The 18,170-nt window shown below is 37.7% G+C and overlaps 1 protein-coding gene across 2 annotated transcripts in view; it reads right to left on the reverse strand.

Annotated features, from left to right (window-relative positions):
• Positions 1 to 18,170, reverse strand: part of SYTL5 (synaptotagmin like 5) — a 98,650-nt gene that overhangs the window by 63,183 nt on the left and 17,297 nt on the right. For both annotated transcript variants that reach the window (XM_023202657.1, XM_023202656.1), the window contains exon 2: positions 8,873 to 9,082. In XM_023202657.1, coding sequence (XP_023058425.1) covers positions 8,873 to 9,082 — 210 coding nt within the window. The remainder of the gene's footprint in view (positions 1 to 8,872; positions 9,083 to 18,170) is intronic.

Here is an 18,170-nt window from a genome sequence, read left to right on the forward strand (position 1 = left end):
ATTAGAGGTGATTTTGAAATGACCTATGTGGCAATTACCAATACTCACTCATCAGGCCAAAGATGACCAGATGTTTGGCCCACCTATGGACAAACAAGTTGAGACTTTTGCCCATAGTAATGAAAAGTAAATAAATAAATAAACCCCACATACCATGAGGAATCATGGAGAGTCTCAGTAAAAGGGCACTTGAAAGGATTTACTGTAGGATTTGGGTTTATGTTAGTAATTTTCAGGAGAGTTCGATGGAGCAGGGATTTTCTCTGGATTAAGAGATGTCAGAGAGTGGGGACAATTCTATCATTGGTATCTCAATAAATTTTATTTAGAAGGATGGCAGACTAATGCTAGGTTAAAGCTCTAATTGGTAAGAAAGTAGGTTATTCACATTAGTCAAGAAATGGGAATGCTTGGTAATTTGCGTTTTCAACAGTCACCTTGTTTTCATCTATGCTTAGATAAGATTATAAAGTGTTCTTGTTTTGTTTACTTTATTATTGTTGTAGAATGATCTTGTGGGATTCTGGTACCCTGAGACTGCTTGATGTCCAACAGGATAACAGTATGGCCTACTTGTAAGTGCAAGACCAGCTCTTAACATCAAGGAACTAGGTTTGTCAGTGTGAGCCCAGTTTCCAGATGTCAGGGGCTGTATTTCTCTTTCTTATAACAAAGGTGTATACATTCTCTTCTGCACTCTGTGTATGTTCCACCCATCAGTACTATCTTTTTTGAAATTTATTTTACTGATAAACACTCAATATTTTTCTTCTATTTCAGTTATGTTTTATCCATTGCAGTAATCATTACCAATTAATCAAAAATAAAAATATCAGGATCTTCCTAATTTAAAAGGACAAAGATTCTCACAAGGACATGTAGCAGTGTAATATGTTGCAACATAGCATGAACATAAGATCAGCCCATCAATGCCATATTAGAAGTATTTCATGTTTTGGCCATCACGCCTGTAATACCAGCACTTTGGAAGACTGAGGCGGGTGGATCACTTGAGGTCAGGAATTTGAGACCGGCCTGGCCAACTCAGTGAAACCCCATCTCTACTAAAAATACAACAAAATTAGCCGCGTGTGGTGGCGCATGCCTGTAGTCCCAGCCACTTGGGAGGCTGAGGCAGGAGAATCACTTGAACCCGGGAGGCAGAGGCTGTAGTGAGTCGAGATCACACCACTGCACTCCAGCTTGGGTGACAGAGCAAGACTTCATCTCGAAAAAACAAAAAAGAGAAAAGAGAAAGGAAAAAATATTTCATGTTTTGTTCCAACTCATGTTGCTTTTACCTTTTGGGCCTTTCTGAACTCAATTGGGTACTAATTAGAAAATACAATCATTGTGACTGTCTTTGTGTTGGACAGCAACTGCCTCAGCTAACATAACAATGTGGAGTTTTGTAGGTTTTATTAAGATAGAAAAATGAATTAACTGGCTGTGTCAAAGTCCCTTTTATCATGTTTTTACAGAGTTTAAAAACTAGGCTTACAGTAGCCAACTTGTTAGAATCAGAAGGGATTGGAGAAAATGTCAGGGGCTGCTCAGCCCATTATAACAGGCAACCTTCCTCTGTCAGTCCTTGCTGTAATCGTTTCAGTGCTAAAGCAATGAAAGCTCTTTACTTTTACCCAATCCAAAGTAAATGACAATAAAGGTCATTTACTTCCAACTGATTAGAGAGTGAGTCACCTTCTGATTCATCTCATCTCTTAGAGGTCAGAGTGGGAATTTCAATTTTATGGTCTATTAAACATAGAGACAGCCCAGTGGGGCTGCAGTATTCTCTCACAACAAACAAAGAGTGTTTGCTGCCAATAAAATATCATTTATGCTTCCTTTTTGAAAACCACTCCTTGAATAGCAAACAGGATACTTCCAATACTGAGAGATAGTTTAAGTCTCTAATATCACACAGACTAACAGTTGGAATACTGGAGAAGTAACATACTCTGATTTTCAGCTTTAAAAGTGAGAAGTAATTTTGATATGTCAAATTAAATACTCATCATGTAAATTTCTAGCTGTCACAGAAGGATATAACTATAAGACAGGTTGTTGTCATAGAAGGGTTAGAATCACACATTGAAAGAGCTATTTCTTCCTTAGGACATTTTAAGACATCAAGACAGAAATTTATGAATGAAATAATAAACTCATCTTCCTCCTTATACTGTGTAACCATTGAGGATAGTCCATTTTTTATTCAACTTTGTATCCTTAGTCCCTGTTATACTTAACAGGTTATCAATAAATGTGTGGGAAAGATAGATGGATGGGTTAATGAATGGATTAATTATATAGGTGGATATTTGGGTCTATTAAATTATTGTTTCACCAATAAAATTAGTGCAATTGATTCAGAAGCTCTGTATCAATGCACTAACATGTCCCAGGGAAGACACAGAAGTTTTGATTTGTTATTATTTATTCTTATACCCTCTGACAACCACTTATGTTATATCTTTATGTGACAGTTAGGAATTTACTTTGTCCAGAGGGCAAATGTATTTGGCATGGCTCATTTCTTTTCAATCCCATGCTCCTGACAGAAGAAAACCACAATTGTTCTACATGTATTCCACTTGCTTAAGCCTGAGACGCTTTAAGTAGAGGCCAACCATTTATTCATCCATTCAGTTGTTCATTTGTTTGTTTATCCATTCATCTATCCATTCATTTAACAAATATTCATTGAGTATCTACTATAGGCATTATTTTAAGCACTTGAACTACATCAGTGAACAGTACAGATAAAAACTCCTGCCCTTACATTCTAGTGGAGAAAGAAAAATAATAAGATAAATAAGTAAAATATAGAGCATGTAAGTATTAAGGGAAAAACCACAGGAAAGGGTTGTATTCATTTGGGTAAGCTAGCTTCTAAAACAATCTCTGAATCCCACTGACTTATTTTAGAAGTTAATTTCTCATTAAAGGAACCTAAAGTTAATTTGATAAAATGTAGGAGAGAGGTATGAGTGACTTAGGCCTCTAGTTACCATCCATACTAAATAGCAGATTAGTTGATGGCAAAATGTGTGAATACACGATATCCTTGGATCTTTTATTGAAAAGTATACTTCAGTAATTACTAGTGATATTTAGAAGTTAAAGATAAAATTCTTCTCCCCATACAGAAGCTTGAGATCATTTATAATTGATTGAAGAGCTTTTGAGTCACAGTCCCTGGTTACTGTTGTCTAAGTGAGTGAGGGCCTCAGGTGTAAAGAACAGGGTGAACAAACATGAGATATAAATGAAAAAAATAAATACTAAGGATCAAATAGTATTATATAAATTTAGAGAAATAGTTATTGAGAAATTCCCCCATAAATCCTCAGACTCCATAGTTGAGGACTAGCAAATCAGTGATTTGTTAAAATTCCATTTTCTTCTTCATTGCTCTAAAATGGAAAATCTCATCCTGGCAGAATCTGATGGGAAAAGAGCTGTGCGAAAAAATAAGCAAGCAAGCAAGCAAACAATCAAACAAAAAACCCCAAAACTTTTAAACTCATCCCAACTTTACTAACACACATCTGACTCTTAGCGTTCTTGTTTACACTATCCACAAAATATAAAACCAATTGCCTCTCTTATCCAATAGGCATGTTATGAGTCTCTGAAGGAGTATCCCCTATGAGTTTATGTGATCCAGAAACAGATCAGCCCTCATGGGGACCAAGGTCCCAATATTGAAATTAGTTCAATCCTTGACTTGATTAAGGTAATCTTAAATATGCAAGAGCCTTATCCTAGTTCCCTTCCAGAAGAAAAATGTACATTCTCAATAGAGGCATATTATACAGAGTCTCATTAAGTCCTACCATTTTTTCATATATTTTGATCATCAATAAAAAAACCACTAAGTTTATGGGAAGAAAGACATGGTCAAAACCACAAGAAACAATAAACAATAGAAATAGTCCCATAGGGGACTCAGATAACAGAGCTATAATTTATACATTTTAACATAACTCCAAATAATTATTTCAAAAAATTACAAGAAAAAAATGAGTAGGTCAGCAGACAGTTAGAAAACATAACAGAAGCAAAGTGAAAATTCTAAAACTGAAAAACACAGTAACTGAAGTTAAGAATTAAATGGATGTGTTTAATAGCAAATTAGACACAAAGGCAAGATTCATGAACTGAAATATAGGTCAGACAAAATATACAAACTGAGTTTAGAGATGTAAATGGATAGCAAATACAGAAAAGAGCATACAGATATCTAAAAGATGTTGAATATTACTAAGATGTATATCTTGACTACCTGGCATAGAGGAGACAGATAATGGGGGAAAAGAAATATCTAAAGAGATATTCCCTGAGAAATTTTCAAACATGACAAAAGATATTAATGTACAGGTTCAAGATGTTCTAGGAACATCAAGATAGATAAATACAAAGAAAATCAGACATAGGTTTGTTATTGTAACTGTTGAAAACACAACAGAAAAAGGGAAAATACTAAAAACGTTTTAAAAATATTACCTTCAAAGGAACAATAATATACTGATAGCTGATTTCCTAATAGAAACACTGGAAATCAGAAGCCAATAGAGTCTTCAAATTACTGAAAGTTAATAACATCCAACCTAGGATTCAATAAGCAGTGAAAACATATTTGAAAATTAAGAGTAAAATAAAGCCATGCTAAGAAAAAAATGAAGAGTACTCACCACTAGCAAAGCCACACTAAAGGAAATACTAAAGGGTACCCTTTAGGAAGAAGAAAACTTATTCTAATGGAAGCATAGAGATATAGTAAAGAATAAAGAGCAGTGGGAAGGGTAACTATGTAGTAAATCTAATATATAAGCAAATATAATCAGAACTAAAAGGATAAATAGAAAATCCACAATTATTATTGAGAGAATTTAGCATACCTTTCTCGATATCTGACTGGATATGCAGATTAAAAATCACTAAGTATATGGAGGACTTAGACAATCCAATTAACAAACATGACTGAATAGAGTTATCTAGGATACTGAAATCAGCCACTGCATAATTCCCATATTAAAATATAAAAATCAGTTTTTAATTCACAGTATGCACAAAAAATAAGTTTCAGGTGGATTATAAGTTTAAAGAAAAAAGGTAAGACAATAACAATCACAAAACATCACATAGGAGAATATTTTCATGATTTTGGTGTTAGGGAAAGTTTTCTTCAACAGGATTCAGAAAAAAACCCCTCTAGTAATTCAGGAAAAAACTAACAAATGGAACTACTAAAAAGTAGAGATTTCTTTTCATAAAATGATACCGTTAAGACAGTGGAAAGCCAAGTCAGGAGGTGAGAGAGGATATCTGCAATATGGGTAACCAACGTAGCTTGTACATAGAATATAGAAAGAGCTCCTTCAAATCAGTAAAATATTATGTTGAAATCCATATATTGTTTATTTCATCAGTGTTCATCCTCCCAGATCTGTAGAAGGAAGTTTGCTGATGACAGAAAGCACTAAGAAAACTTTATTTACGTGAGATAAAGAATTGAGAATAATTGCTGACATAAATCAAAATAACGTATCCAAAGTAAGCAATAAAAGAACTTAAATGATTCATTTCTTTAAAACTGTTTATCTAAAGCAATCTACAGATTCAATGCATTCTCTATTAAGATACCAATTACATTTTTTACAGAACTGCAAAAAGAAAATATTAAAATTTACACGGAACCACAAAAGACCCAGAATAGCCAAAGCTGTCCTGGGCAAAAAGAAAACTAGAGGAATCACGTTACCTGACTTCAAATTATACCACAGAACTATAATTTCTATGTTTTTATGCTGTAGAACATATGCAAATCAGCAATGTACTGGTATAAGAACAGATTCAAAGACCAATGGAACCAAATAGAAAACCAAGAAACATATCCATACATCTACAGTGAGCTCATTTTCGACAAAGGTGCCAGAATCATACACTGGGGAAAGGACAGTCTCTTCAATAAATGGTGCTGGGAAAACTGGATATCCACATGCAGAAGAATTAAACTAGACCCGTATCTCTCACCATATACAAAAATCAAATTGGAGTGGATTAAATGCTTAAATCTAAGATCTCAAACTATAAAACTACTATAAGAAAACTTTGCAGAAAAATCTCTAGGACATTGGTCTGGGCAAATACTTTTTGAGAAATACCCCACAAGCACAGGCAATCAAAGCAAACATGAGCAAAAAGGATCATACCAAGTTAAAAAGCCTCTGCACAGCAAAGGACGCAGTCAACAAAGTGAAGAGACAACTTGCAGAATGGGAGAAAATATTCGCAAAGTACCCATCTGACAAGGAATTAATAATCAGAATATATAAGAAGCTTGAACAACTCTACAAAAAAAAATCTAATAATCTGACTAGGAAAAAATCTAATAATCTGATTTAAATGGGCAAAAGATCTGAACAGACATTTCTCAAAAGAAGACATACAAATGGCAAACATGCATATGAAAAGGTGTTCAACAACATTGATCATCAGATAAATGCATGACAAAACTACAATGAGCTATTATCTCACTCCAGTTAGAATGGCTTTTATCCAAAAGACAGGCAATAACAAATGCTGGTGAGAATGTAGAGGAAAAGGAACTTTCATACACTGTTGGTGAAAATGTAAATTAGTACAACAACTAGGAGAACAGTTTGGAGGTTCCTCAAACTACTAAAAATAGAGCTACCACACGATCTAACAATCCCACGCCTAGGTATATACCAAAAAGAAAGGAAATCAGTATATTGAAGAGATATCTGCACTCCCATGTTTACTGCAGCACTATTCACAATAGCCAAGATTTGGAAGCAACCTAAGTGACCATCAACAGATGAATGGATGAAGAAAATGTGGTACATATACACAATGGAGTACTATTCAGCTATAAAAAGGAATGAAATCAAGTCATTTGCAACAACATGGATGAAAATAGAGGGCATTATATTAAGTGAAATAAGCTAGGCACAGAAAGACAAATTTTATATGTTCTCACTTATTTGTGGGAGCTAAAAATTAAAACGATTTAACTCTTGGACATAAAGAGTGGAAGGATGGTGACCAGAGGCTGGGAAGGGTAGTGAGGGTTGAGGGAAGTGGAGATGGCTAACAGGTATAAAAATAGTTAGACAGAATGAATACGATCTAGTATTTGATAGTATAACTGGGTTACTATCAAACCCAGGTTACTATATTGACTATAGTCAATATAGTCAATAATATTTTATAGTCAATAATATATTAGTCAATAATAATTTAATTTTACATTTAAAAATAACTAAAAGAGTATAGTTGGATTATTTGTAACACAAAGGATACATGCTTGAGGTAATAGATACTCCATTTACCCTGATATAAGTATTACATATCGCAAGCCTGTATCAAAACATCTCATGTACCCCATAAATATATATACCTGATATGTACTCACAAAAATTGAAAACTAAAGAAAAGAAAAAGTAACCCTACTTATCTCAATCCAGTATTAAAACATAGTTTGAATTGCTCTATTCAGGACCACTTTTGTGAAACAGTACAGGGAACATAACATTGGCTAAAAATGTAAGCACTGAATATAGGCATCTTCAACAGAACAGTAGTCCTCATTTAGAGAAGTTGAAAATGAAAGATCACTTCTACTACCTCACTATTTACTTTTCCTCCCAAGACAACCCCTAAACTATTATAACAGGATGAGTTAATTAGGTGAAAAACAAAACAAAAACCAATGAATTGGAGTGATGCTAGCATCCCCTACTTCATTCACAGGAAAGGTAGATCAACACTCAGCTGCCTTGAGATGAGATTATGAGGCACCTCCCAGAGCAGAGGAGACAGATACTGGGAGGGAGAAAACATACCAGTAGATTCAGGGGAAATTTCTCGAAAGGATGAGAGTAGTAGAGACTGAATCAGACTAAGACTGGTTTAATTGAACTGAGAAAAACAAGGACTCTTGGCTTTCACCCACGTTGGCAAAGTGAAATTTGTGCTCACTGCACTCCCACAGGAAAATGGGAAGATTCCCTCTCTTCGTTCTCTCTCAAGGAAAGGTAGGTTCGGAGGAAATTCGGGAACTACTCCAGCTTTGCTTGTCTACTAATGTGCAGAGCAGACTGAACATGTGAGAATCATATTGCCAGTCACCTCGAATGTCTAAGAATGTCTCAGGGGAATTATCTGTGCCTTCTGAGGAGCCACATGAAGCCAAGAGGGGTCCTGAGACAAGGATGCTCAGGGGCAGTTTTTAAATACAGAAAGAGTGGCTGGGTGCAGTGGCTCATGCCTGTAATCCTAGCACTTTGGGAGACCAGGGCTGGAGGATCCCTTGAGTCCAGGAGTGCAAGACCAGCCTGGACAACACAGCAAGACCCTGCCTCTTCAATTAGCTGCGTGTAGTGCTGCACGCCTGTAGTCTCAGCTATTCTGGAGACTGAGGTGAGAGGATCACTTGAGCCCAGGAGGTCGAGGCTTCAGTGAGCCATAATAACAGCCACTGCACTCCAGCCAGGGTGACAGAGTGAGACCCTGTCCCTAAAATAACAGTATTAATAATGATTAAAAAGAAAGATATATGGTTCAGTGAGGCTTCTAGTTTTACAATGCTTTGCAGTTTTTAAAAAAATATTCTTTCTGTATCTGCCTCTCTCTCTCTCTCACACACACACACACACACACACACACACACACACACACACCCCAGAGCCCTGCCAAGGCATTGCTAAGCCTGTGATTGGGCTGTAATTTCACCTGCACTCTCTATCCTTAAACTTAAAATACTCTTTTTCTCTCTTGCTTTCCCCACTCCAATCCCTTCAGTCATCAATCTCCACTTTCCATGAAAAGGCAAGAAACTCACGCGATTTTGTCACAGACAGTGCACTTCCAGCTGCCATCAGGGCCCGCAACTCGACACTCCCTGCATACCCTCAGTGAGCAAGCCTGACAAGGGTCTCCCCGGTCAAAGATTAGGCCCAGGTTTCTCCGACAGTGAACACAAACTCTGCTGGCCTCTTGTTGAGTTTTCCCACTTCTACGTTTTGCTTCTAAGAGTTCATTTTTCAGCTTCCTGAAAGGGAAGGGAAAAAAATCACTTAAAACAAACAAACAAACAAACAGGGGCAGAGATATCTACAATGTCTAAAACAATGTCTAAAATAGATAGAATATTTGCCTTAAACAAGACTGCTTTAAACTGGGGGCCACCAAACAATCTCACTTAGAATTTTGAAAAGGTGCCTATTTGGTGTCACTACTTTCAATTCCCATCTCTTTATTTAAGAGATATTTTCATTTGGAAGAACATTTGAATCAAGGAGTTAGAGCCAAATATTTTCAGGAAATATAATTTCTCCCTCCAGAAGCAACAATCCTTTGACATCAGTAACCGAAAAATAAAATGTTTGTGTTTTACTTTTGAATTTTGACATTCTCTACTAGCACTATTATACTATTAGTATTTATTCACATTCTACTGTAACTTCTCTAGGATATCTTTGATACCATAACACTAGAGAGCATGGCCCCAGGTTACAGGTATACATAGTTCCTGGTTCTTTACGTGCCTATATATACTACTTGAGGCAAGAGTGTGAGATCAAACTCAGCATCATTGTAGGCACAATCTTCATGCACTTAAGAAAAGTAACAAAAGCCCCCGGAGCAAGATGGCCGAATAGGAACAGCTCCAGTCTCCAGCTCCCAGCGTGAGCGACACACAGAACACGGGTGATTTCTGCATTTTCACCCGTGAGGTACCGGGTTCATCTCACTGGGGAGTGCCGGACAATCAGTGCTGGTCAGCTGCTGCAGCCTGACCAGTGAGAGCTGAAGCAGGGCGAGGCATCCTCACCTGGGAAGCACAAGGGGGAAGGGAATCCCTTTTGCTAGCCAGGGGAACTGAGACACACAACACCTGGAAAATCGGGTAACTCCCACCCCAATATTGCACTTTACCAAGGGTCTTAGTAAAGGGCACACCAGCAGATTATATCCCACACCTGGCTAGGAGGGTCCCACGCCCATGGAGCCTCCCTCATTGCTAGCACAGCAGTCTGTGATCTAACTGCAAGGCAGCAGCAAGGTCGGGGGAGGGGCGCCCGCCATTGCTGAGGCTTAAGTAGATAAACAAAGCCATCGGGAAGCTCGAACTGGGTGGAGCCCAGAGCAGCTCAAGGAGGCCTGCCTGTCTCTGTAGACTCCACCTCTGGAGACAGTGCACAGCTAAACAAAAAGTAGCAGAAAGCTCTGCAGATGCAAATGACCCTGTCTGACAGCTTTGAAGAGAGCAGTGGATCTCCCAACACGGAGGTTGAGATCTGAGAAGGGACAGACTGCCTGCTCAAGTGGGTCCCTGATGCAATAAAAAATGATAAAGGGGATATCACCACCGATCCCACAGAAATACAAACTACCACCAGAGAATACTATAAACACCTCTACACAAATCAACTAGAAAATCTAGAAGAAATGGATAATTTCCTGGACACTTACACTCTCCCAAGACTAAACCAGGAAGAAGTTGAATCCCTGAATAGACCAATAGCAGGCTCTGAAATTGAGGCAATAATTAATAGCCTACCAACCAAAAAAAGTCCAGGACCAGATGGATTCACAGCTGAATTCTACCAGAGGTACAAGGAGGAGCTGGTACCATTTCTTCTGAAACTATTCCAATCAATAGAAAAAGAGGGAATCCTCCCTAACTCATTTTATGAGGCCAACATCATCCTGATACCAAAGCCTGGCAGAGACACAACAAAAAAAGAGAATTTTAGACCAATATCCCTGATGAACATCGATGCAAAAATCCTCAATAAAATACTGGCAAACCGAATCCAGCAGCACATCAAAAAGCTTATCCACCACGATCAAGTGGGCTTCATCCCTGGGATGCAAGGCTGGTTCAACATACGCAAATCAATAAATGTAATCCAGCATATAAACAGAACCAAAGACAAAAACCACATGATTATCTCAATAGATGCAGAAAAGGCCTTTGACATTATTCAACAGCCCTTCATGCTAAAAACTCTCAGTAAATTCGGTATTGATGGAACATATCTCAAAATAATAAGAGCTATTTATGACAAAGCCACAGCCAATATCATACTGAATGGGCAAAAACTGGAAGCATTCCCTTTGAAAACTGGCACAAGACAGGGATGCCCTCTCTCACCACTCCTGTTCAACATAGTGTTGGAAGTTCTGGCTAGGGCAATCAGGCAAGAGAAAGAAATAAAGGGAATTCAGTTAGGAAAAGAAGAAGTCAAATTGTCCCTGTTTGCAGATGACATGATTGTATATTTAGAAAACCCCATCATCTCAGCCCAAAATCTCCTTAAACTGATAAGCAACTTCAGCAAAGTCTCAGGATACAAAATTAATGTGCAAAAATCAGAAGCATTCTTATACACCAGTAACAGAGAAACAGAGAGCCAAATCATGAATGAACTTCCATTCACAATTGCTTCAAAGAGAATAAAATACCTAGGAATCCAACTTACAAGGGGTGTAAAGGACCTCTTCAAGGAGAACTACAAAACATTGCTCAGTGAAATAAAAGAGGACACAAACAAATAGAAGAACATACCATGCTCATGGATAGGAAGAACCAATATTGTGAAAATGGCCATACTGCCCAAGGTTATTTATAGATTCAATGCCATCCTCATCAAGCTACCAATGACTTTCTTCACCGAATTGGAAAAAACTGTTTTAAAGTTCATATGGAACCAAAAAAGAGCCTGCATTGCCAAGACAATCCTAAGTCAAAAGAACAAAGCTGGAGGGATCACACTACCTGACTTCAAACTATACTACAAGGCTACAGTAACCAAAACAGCATGGTACTGGTACCAAAACAGAGATATAGACCAATGGAACAGAACAGAGTCCTCAAAAATAATACCACACATCTACAGCCATCTGATCTTTGACAAACCTGACAAAAACAAGAAATGGGGAAAGGATTCCCTATTTAATAAATGGTGCTGGGAAAATTGGCTAGCCATAAGTAGAAAGCTGAAACTGGATCCTTTCCTTACTCCTTATACGAAGATTAATTCAAGATGGATTAGAGACTTAAATGTTAGACCTAATACCATAAAAACCCTAGAAGAAAACCTAGGGAATACCATTCAGGACATAGGCATGGGTAAGGACTTCATGTCTAAAATACCAAAAGCAATGGCAACAAAAACCAAAATTGACAAATGGGATCTAATTAAACTAAAGAGCTTCTGCACAGCCAAAGAAACTACCATCAGAGTGAACAGGAAACTTACAGAATGGGAGAAAATTTTTGCAATCTACTCATCTGACAAAGGGCTAATATCCAGAACCTACAAAGAACTCAAACAAATTTACAAGAATAAAACAAACAACCCCATCAAAAAGTGGGGAAAGGATATGAACAGACATTTCTCAAAAGAAGACATTCATACAGCCAACAGACACATGAAAAAATGCTCGTCATCACTGGCCATCAGAGAAATGCAAATCAAAACCACAATGAGATACCATCTCACACCAGTTAGAATGGCAATCATTAAAAAGTCAGGAAACAACAGGTGTTGGAGAGGATGTGGAGAAATAGGAACACTTTTACACTGTTGGTGGGATTGTAAACTAGTTCAACCATTGTGGAAAATAGTATGGCAATTCCTCAAGGATCTAGAACTAGAAATACCATTTGACCCAGCCATCCCATTACTGGGGATATACCCAAAGGATTATAAATCATGCTGCTATAAAGACACATGCACACATATGTTTATTGTGGCATTATTCACAATAGCAAAGACTTGGAATCAACCCAAATGTCCATCAGTGACAGACTGGATTAAGAAAATGTGGCACTTATACACCATGGAATACTATGCAGTCATAAAAAAGGATGACTTTGTGTCCTTTGTAGGGACATGGATGCGGCTGGAAACCATCATTCTCAGCAAACTATCACAAGAACAGAAAACAAACACCGCATGTTCTCACTCATAGGTGGGAATTGAACAATGAGATCACTTGGACTCGGGAAGGGGAACATCATACACTGGGGCCTATTATGGGGTAGGAGGAGGGGATAGGGATGGCATTGGGAGTTATACCTGATGTAAATGATGAGTTGATGGGTGCTGACGAGTTGATGGGTGCAGCACACCAACATGGCACAAGTATACATATGTAACAAACCTGCATGGTGTGCACATGTACCCTAGAACTTAAAGTATAATAATAATAAAAAAAAGAAAAGTAACAAAGACATTGCCTATCATTTCAGATTAGATCAGGTGGATTCAGGGTGGTATGGCTGTAGACTGCCTACCATTTCACACTGAAAAGCTTCCGCTTAGCATTTGAAAGTTTCCAATAATTTCTATTAGCCTATGGGCTTTGCTGTTAGACATGCCTGTGTTTAAATCCGGATTCCATAATGAATAAGCTGTCCAGCCTCAGGCAATGATTTACCCACTCAACCCCAGTCTCTTCATTTCTAAAATGAGAGTAGTAATATTCCTTCATGATTGTTTTAAAGATTAAATGAGATGATAAATCTAAAGTTCCCAGCATGCTGCTTGGCACATTGGTTCTAAAGAAATGTTAGTTCCATGTCCCTTCTTTTACTACCTGACATGGAATTTATTTATCTATCCTTTAGAAAATTGCTATTCCAAGTGTGGTCCTTGTTCCAGCAGCATCAGCATCACCTGGGAACATTTTAGGAATACAAAATCTCAGGCACTGCCTTAGACCCTATTGGATCAGAATCTACATTTTAACAAAATTTTCAGGTAATTAGAGTTTGAGAAGCATAGCTTTGGCAGATTCAGTCTCAAATTCGGCTATATATTGGAATCACTTTGGAAAGATTTTAAAAATACTGATTCGCAAATCTCACTTCCACAGATTCTAACGTAATTAGCTTTGAATGTGGCCTCGGTAATGGGATTTTTAAAAGCTTCACTGTTTATTCCAATATATTGCCAAATTTGGGAAACACTGCTCCAGAAGACAGGTTCCTTCTCACTTAAATGCTTCACAGACATGTCATTGCTTTGTGCTGCTGAGTCAATCCCTTCTTCAACATAGAATGTCTATGTTCCAGGAAAAAAGATTGAGAATCATCTCACACGTTTTATACCATATCCTTTTACATTTGTGGTGTTAAACTTTGTCATGCCCATCTAGACTAGCATCTTCCCAAAAGCAGGAACAAAGGCCTTAGTTTTTTGTATATACTGCTCAGGATCCAATTCCATGCTAGGTTATAAAGCAGTTGAATATTTAAAGCTATTTATTATTTCTTTTGATCTTTCAAACTAGCTTCTGAGGTATTATAAGACTCATGTTAAAAATAATAAGTAGTACAGATGGAATCAGAAACCAGGTCATTTATTTCCCAGCCTGATGAGAGATTCATAAAAAGAGAATTTTCAAACTGTAGAGCAAAGTTTTTAAAATCTTTGACTTAATGTCTCATTCATTCATCCAATAAGCACTTATAGTATGCCTACACTGTGCTAGGCATTCTGGTATTGAGAAAAAAATGAGTCGAAACAAAACATCTACTAAGAATTACCATTACCCTTTATGTTACTTAAGGAGACAAATGACACACGATAACTCATGTGTTGCAACAGGCAGCCATACTAAGCACTTTTATGTCCCCACCAAGTTCGTGGTAATTTGTTACAACAGCCACAGGAAATGGATATACCCTCTATTTGGCCTCATTTCTTACTGAGTACAACATTCCTGGGCATAACACACCCAACTCCCTGGGCTTTCAGTTCTTTGACCTGGTCATCTTCTTTACCTTCCTGTCCATGTGCACCATTCACTCTCATGAAGAAACCCTGGAACTTGTTATCTCTAGAAATTATGTTATATCCAAAATCATGAATTTAAACACCGTTGAAGCCATTATTCAGTTCTAATGAGTACATCACTTTCTCATTGTCCATCAGTTCTCCTCTCAGCCTCACTTACCCTTGGAGCCAGAACAAAAGGAACCCAGCTTGGGATTGTACGTCTCCTACCCTACAAACATCCTGGAGGCAGAAGATCAGCTCTTTGAACATTCATGTGGATTAAACAGAGTGAGAAGATATCAACAGCCTTCTGTTATCAGTTTCATATGGAGAAATGGTAATGACAACAGAAAGGAGACCTCTTTGTCCCATCACCAAATATTTCAAGCAATGATGCATAGCTTTTCTCTTTCCTTTCCTTCAACATAAGCGGGCACAGATCCTTAGTAGGAGAAGAGAAAACGAAGTAAAAGAAGAGTAAAAGGAAACCTTTATTCCTTCCCTGTGGCTCACTGCAGTGGCTTGAAGTGCTGTATGAATTTGAGGCATATGGGAAGGAGATTGAAATAGATAATAATGAATAACTTAAAAATGTATAAAATAGAATATTTGCCTCAAATAAGAGTGCATTAAACTGAGACCACCGTGCAATCTCATTTAGAATTTTGAAAAGGTGCCTATTAGGTGTCTCTACTTTCAATTCCCTTCCAATCTACTCTCCATGGAATAATCAATGTCATTAGTCAATACTCTTTTAAAATATGTCTTATATCATGTGGTTCCTCTGCTTAAAACCAACCAGTAGTTTCCCTTTATATTTTTAGTAAAATTTATGCCTCTTTCCCATAGCCTGTAAAGATCTGCCTAATCTGCTCCCTCTTCCCTCTGGTCATCTCCCATCTACAGATAGGAGATAGGATTCAGCAACATAATTCAACTGAAAGTTTCATAAATATGCCAAGTTCTTTCCCACTTGAGGGCCTTTGAACATGCTATTTCCTCAGCTGGGAATGCCTTCCCTCCACACTCCATCACCGAACACAGTAGTCATTTGTCTGTTCACTAAATACTTCCCATTCTCCTTACTTCTGAAAGCAGGTTGGGGTTGCACATTTCTGCCCTCTTGGCATTAGATGTCATCATGTGACTCACACTGTCCAATGAAATGTGGCAAGTAATCCCAGGTAAAAGCTTTAAAATCAAGGGCAGGGTTCACCACACACCCTTTTCTTTGCATAGAGAATGACAATGTTCCAAATAGTGTCTGCTCTGCAAATCTGGACCCTGGTCTGAGGATGCCATGAAGTAGAGTCCCCAGACATCCTGTTATGAACATGTGGCATGAGTGAGAAATCTTTGTTGTTTTAAGCCACTAAGAGTTTGGAGCTGTTACTGCAGCATCACTTAGCCTATCTTGACTGATAAACACACAACTTAATTCTTAATCTGGCTGGCTCTCACTTATTTTTTTTTTTAATTTTAGTTTTACTGCTGCTGCCCAGGGAGGTTTTCTCTGACCACCACATCTACAGCAGCTTCACATTCTTTAATTTTCCTTGTCGCTGTGTAGATGCATTTATATTAACATATAAATTGGTGACCTATATGTAGCTGAAATTGTAAAGACTGAAAAGATTAACTATCTTGATGGTTGTTGAATGATAGAATCTTTTCATTTCTGTATTCTAGTGATATATTGAATGTTTTTTTCCATCCCATCATCAAAAATGTTCCATGTTTTAAAAAGACTTTTTGCTTTATCATCACATAGACATATTTCTTTCAAATCAGGAATTGCTTTCATTAAAATTCTTTTCACATTTGTGTGGCGTTATTCTTGTGTTATCTTGTCTGGACCAAAATGTACTGAACACCATTTTACACCAAATAAGATAGGAATTTTAGAATGGAAGCAATTAGCTGCCTTGAAGAGGAAGCCATGAATAAACAGTTTATAAAGTATCTTTAATTCCTTGATGCTTTTAAACAATCTTAGCTAGTAGAGAACATCAAGGCCTAAGGGAGATAATGAGCAAGCAAGGATTACACAGCGGCCCAGAGCACAGAGTTCTAAAGTCAGAGTGCCTGGGTTTAAGTTCTGGCTATGCCACTTATTTCCTCTGAGACCTTAAGACAATTACTTAACGTCTGTCTGTCTCAAGACTTAAGGAGACTTAACCTGTTTGTGTCTCAAAATACTTCTTCTGTAAAAGCTTCACAGTGTTGTTGTGAGCATTAAGTAAGATAATGTTTGTAAGTGTTTAGCACAGCTTGACACGTAATAATTATGGAATAGACAATTCTGGTGTGTGTTTCTCAATATCTGCTCTCTCTTTCTTCTTTATTAGTGGAACATCTAGCTATACTCGTGGCCACTCAGAATAAAAACTAAATTTCTCAGTATTTCTTGCAGTTAGGTTTTGTTATGGTACTAAACGCTGGCCAGGGGAGTGTAATCAGAAACGATATACCTCTAGGTCATGCCTTTAACAGAACAGGGAGGATCCCTTTCCCTTGACCCCTTCTCCTTTCCCAGAAGCTGGGATGAGAACGTAGGAATGAACCATCCTAGATCAAGAGCTAAACTCTCAACATGGTGGAGCAACAAAAGATAGGGAGTCCAGACCCCTACTTTAATGTAGCCCCCATAACAACACCACAAAAGCCACCAATCAACCCAGACTTTTACATTAGACAGGAATATGTTCCCATCTTAAGTCATCATTATAATGTGTCTCTGTCACCAGCAGCCAAACCTATTTCCCCAAAAATACAATAAGAACTCAGGAAATATTAGCTTGTATTCTTGCTTCCACTTGCAGAGATGTTGCTGTCAGGTTTTGCTTCAGCCTCTGATGTAATGCCTGCAAGCTAAGTACTTCTCTAGAACTAGTGTTTCATATTCCGTTAAGAGAGCAAGGCCATAGTAACTGACAAAGTCTATTGTCAACAATGAGACAAAAATCACTAAAATAACATATGCGGGCAGAATAATGTCACAGCAGCCTTTTTCTGATGCCTGCACAGCTCCTTGCACTCCCATCTTTTGTAAGATTCAGAGACAATGCCATCAACACTGTGCTATTTCATATTTGCCTGAGGAAAATCTGGGGCTGACCAGACCTTCTTTCTGTACTCTGAATATAAAAAAATTACACTTTCATTTTGACTGTAGCTTCCACATGCAGCACCTATCATTAAAACCTAAATTTCACAATTTTCACAATTAGCCACATAATAACAGGCACTTTACATGTTGATATGGTTTGGCTATGTCCCCACCCAAATCTCATCTTGAATTGTAGCTCCCGTAATTCCCAGGTGTTGTGGGACAGACCTGGTAGG

Source organism: Piliocolobus tephrosceles, chromosome 12 (genome assembly GCF_002776525.5).
Source record: "Piliocolobus tephrosceles isolate RC106 chromosome 12, ASM277652v3, whole genome shotgun sequence".
NCBI lineage: Eukaryota > Metazoa > Chordata > Mammalia > Primates > Cercopithecidae > Piliocolobus > Piliocolobus tephrosceles.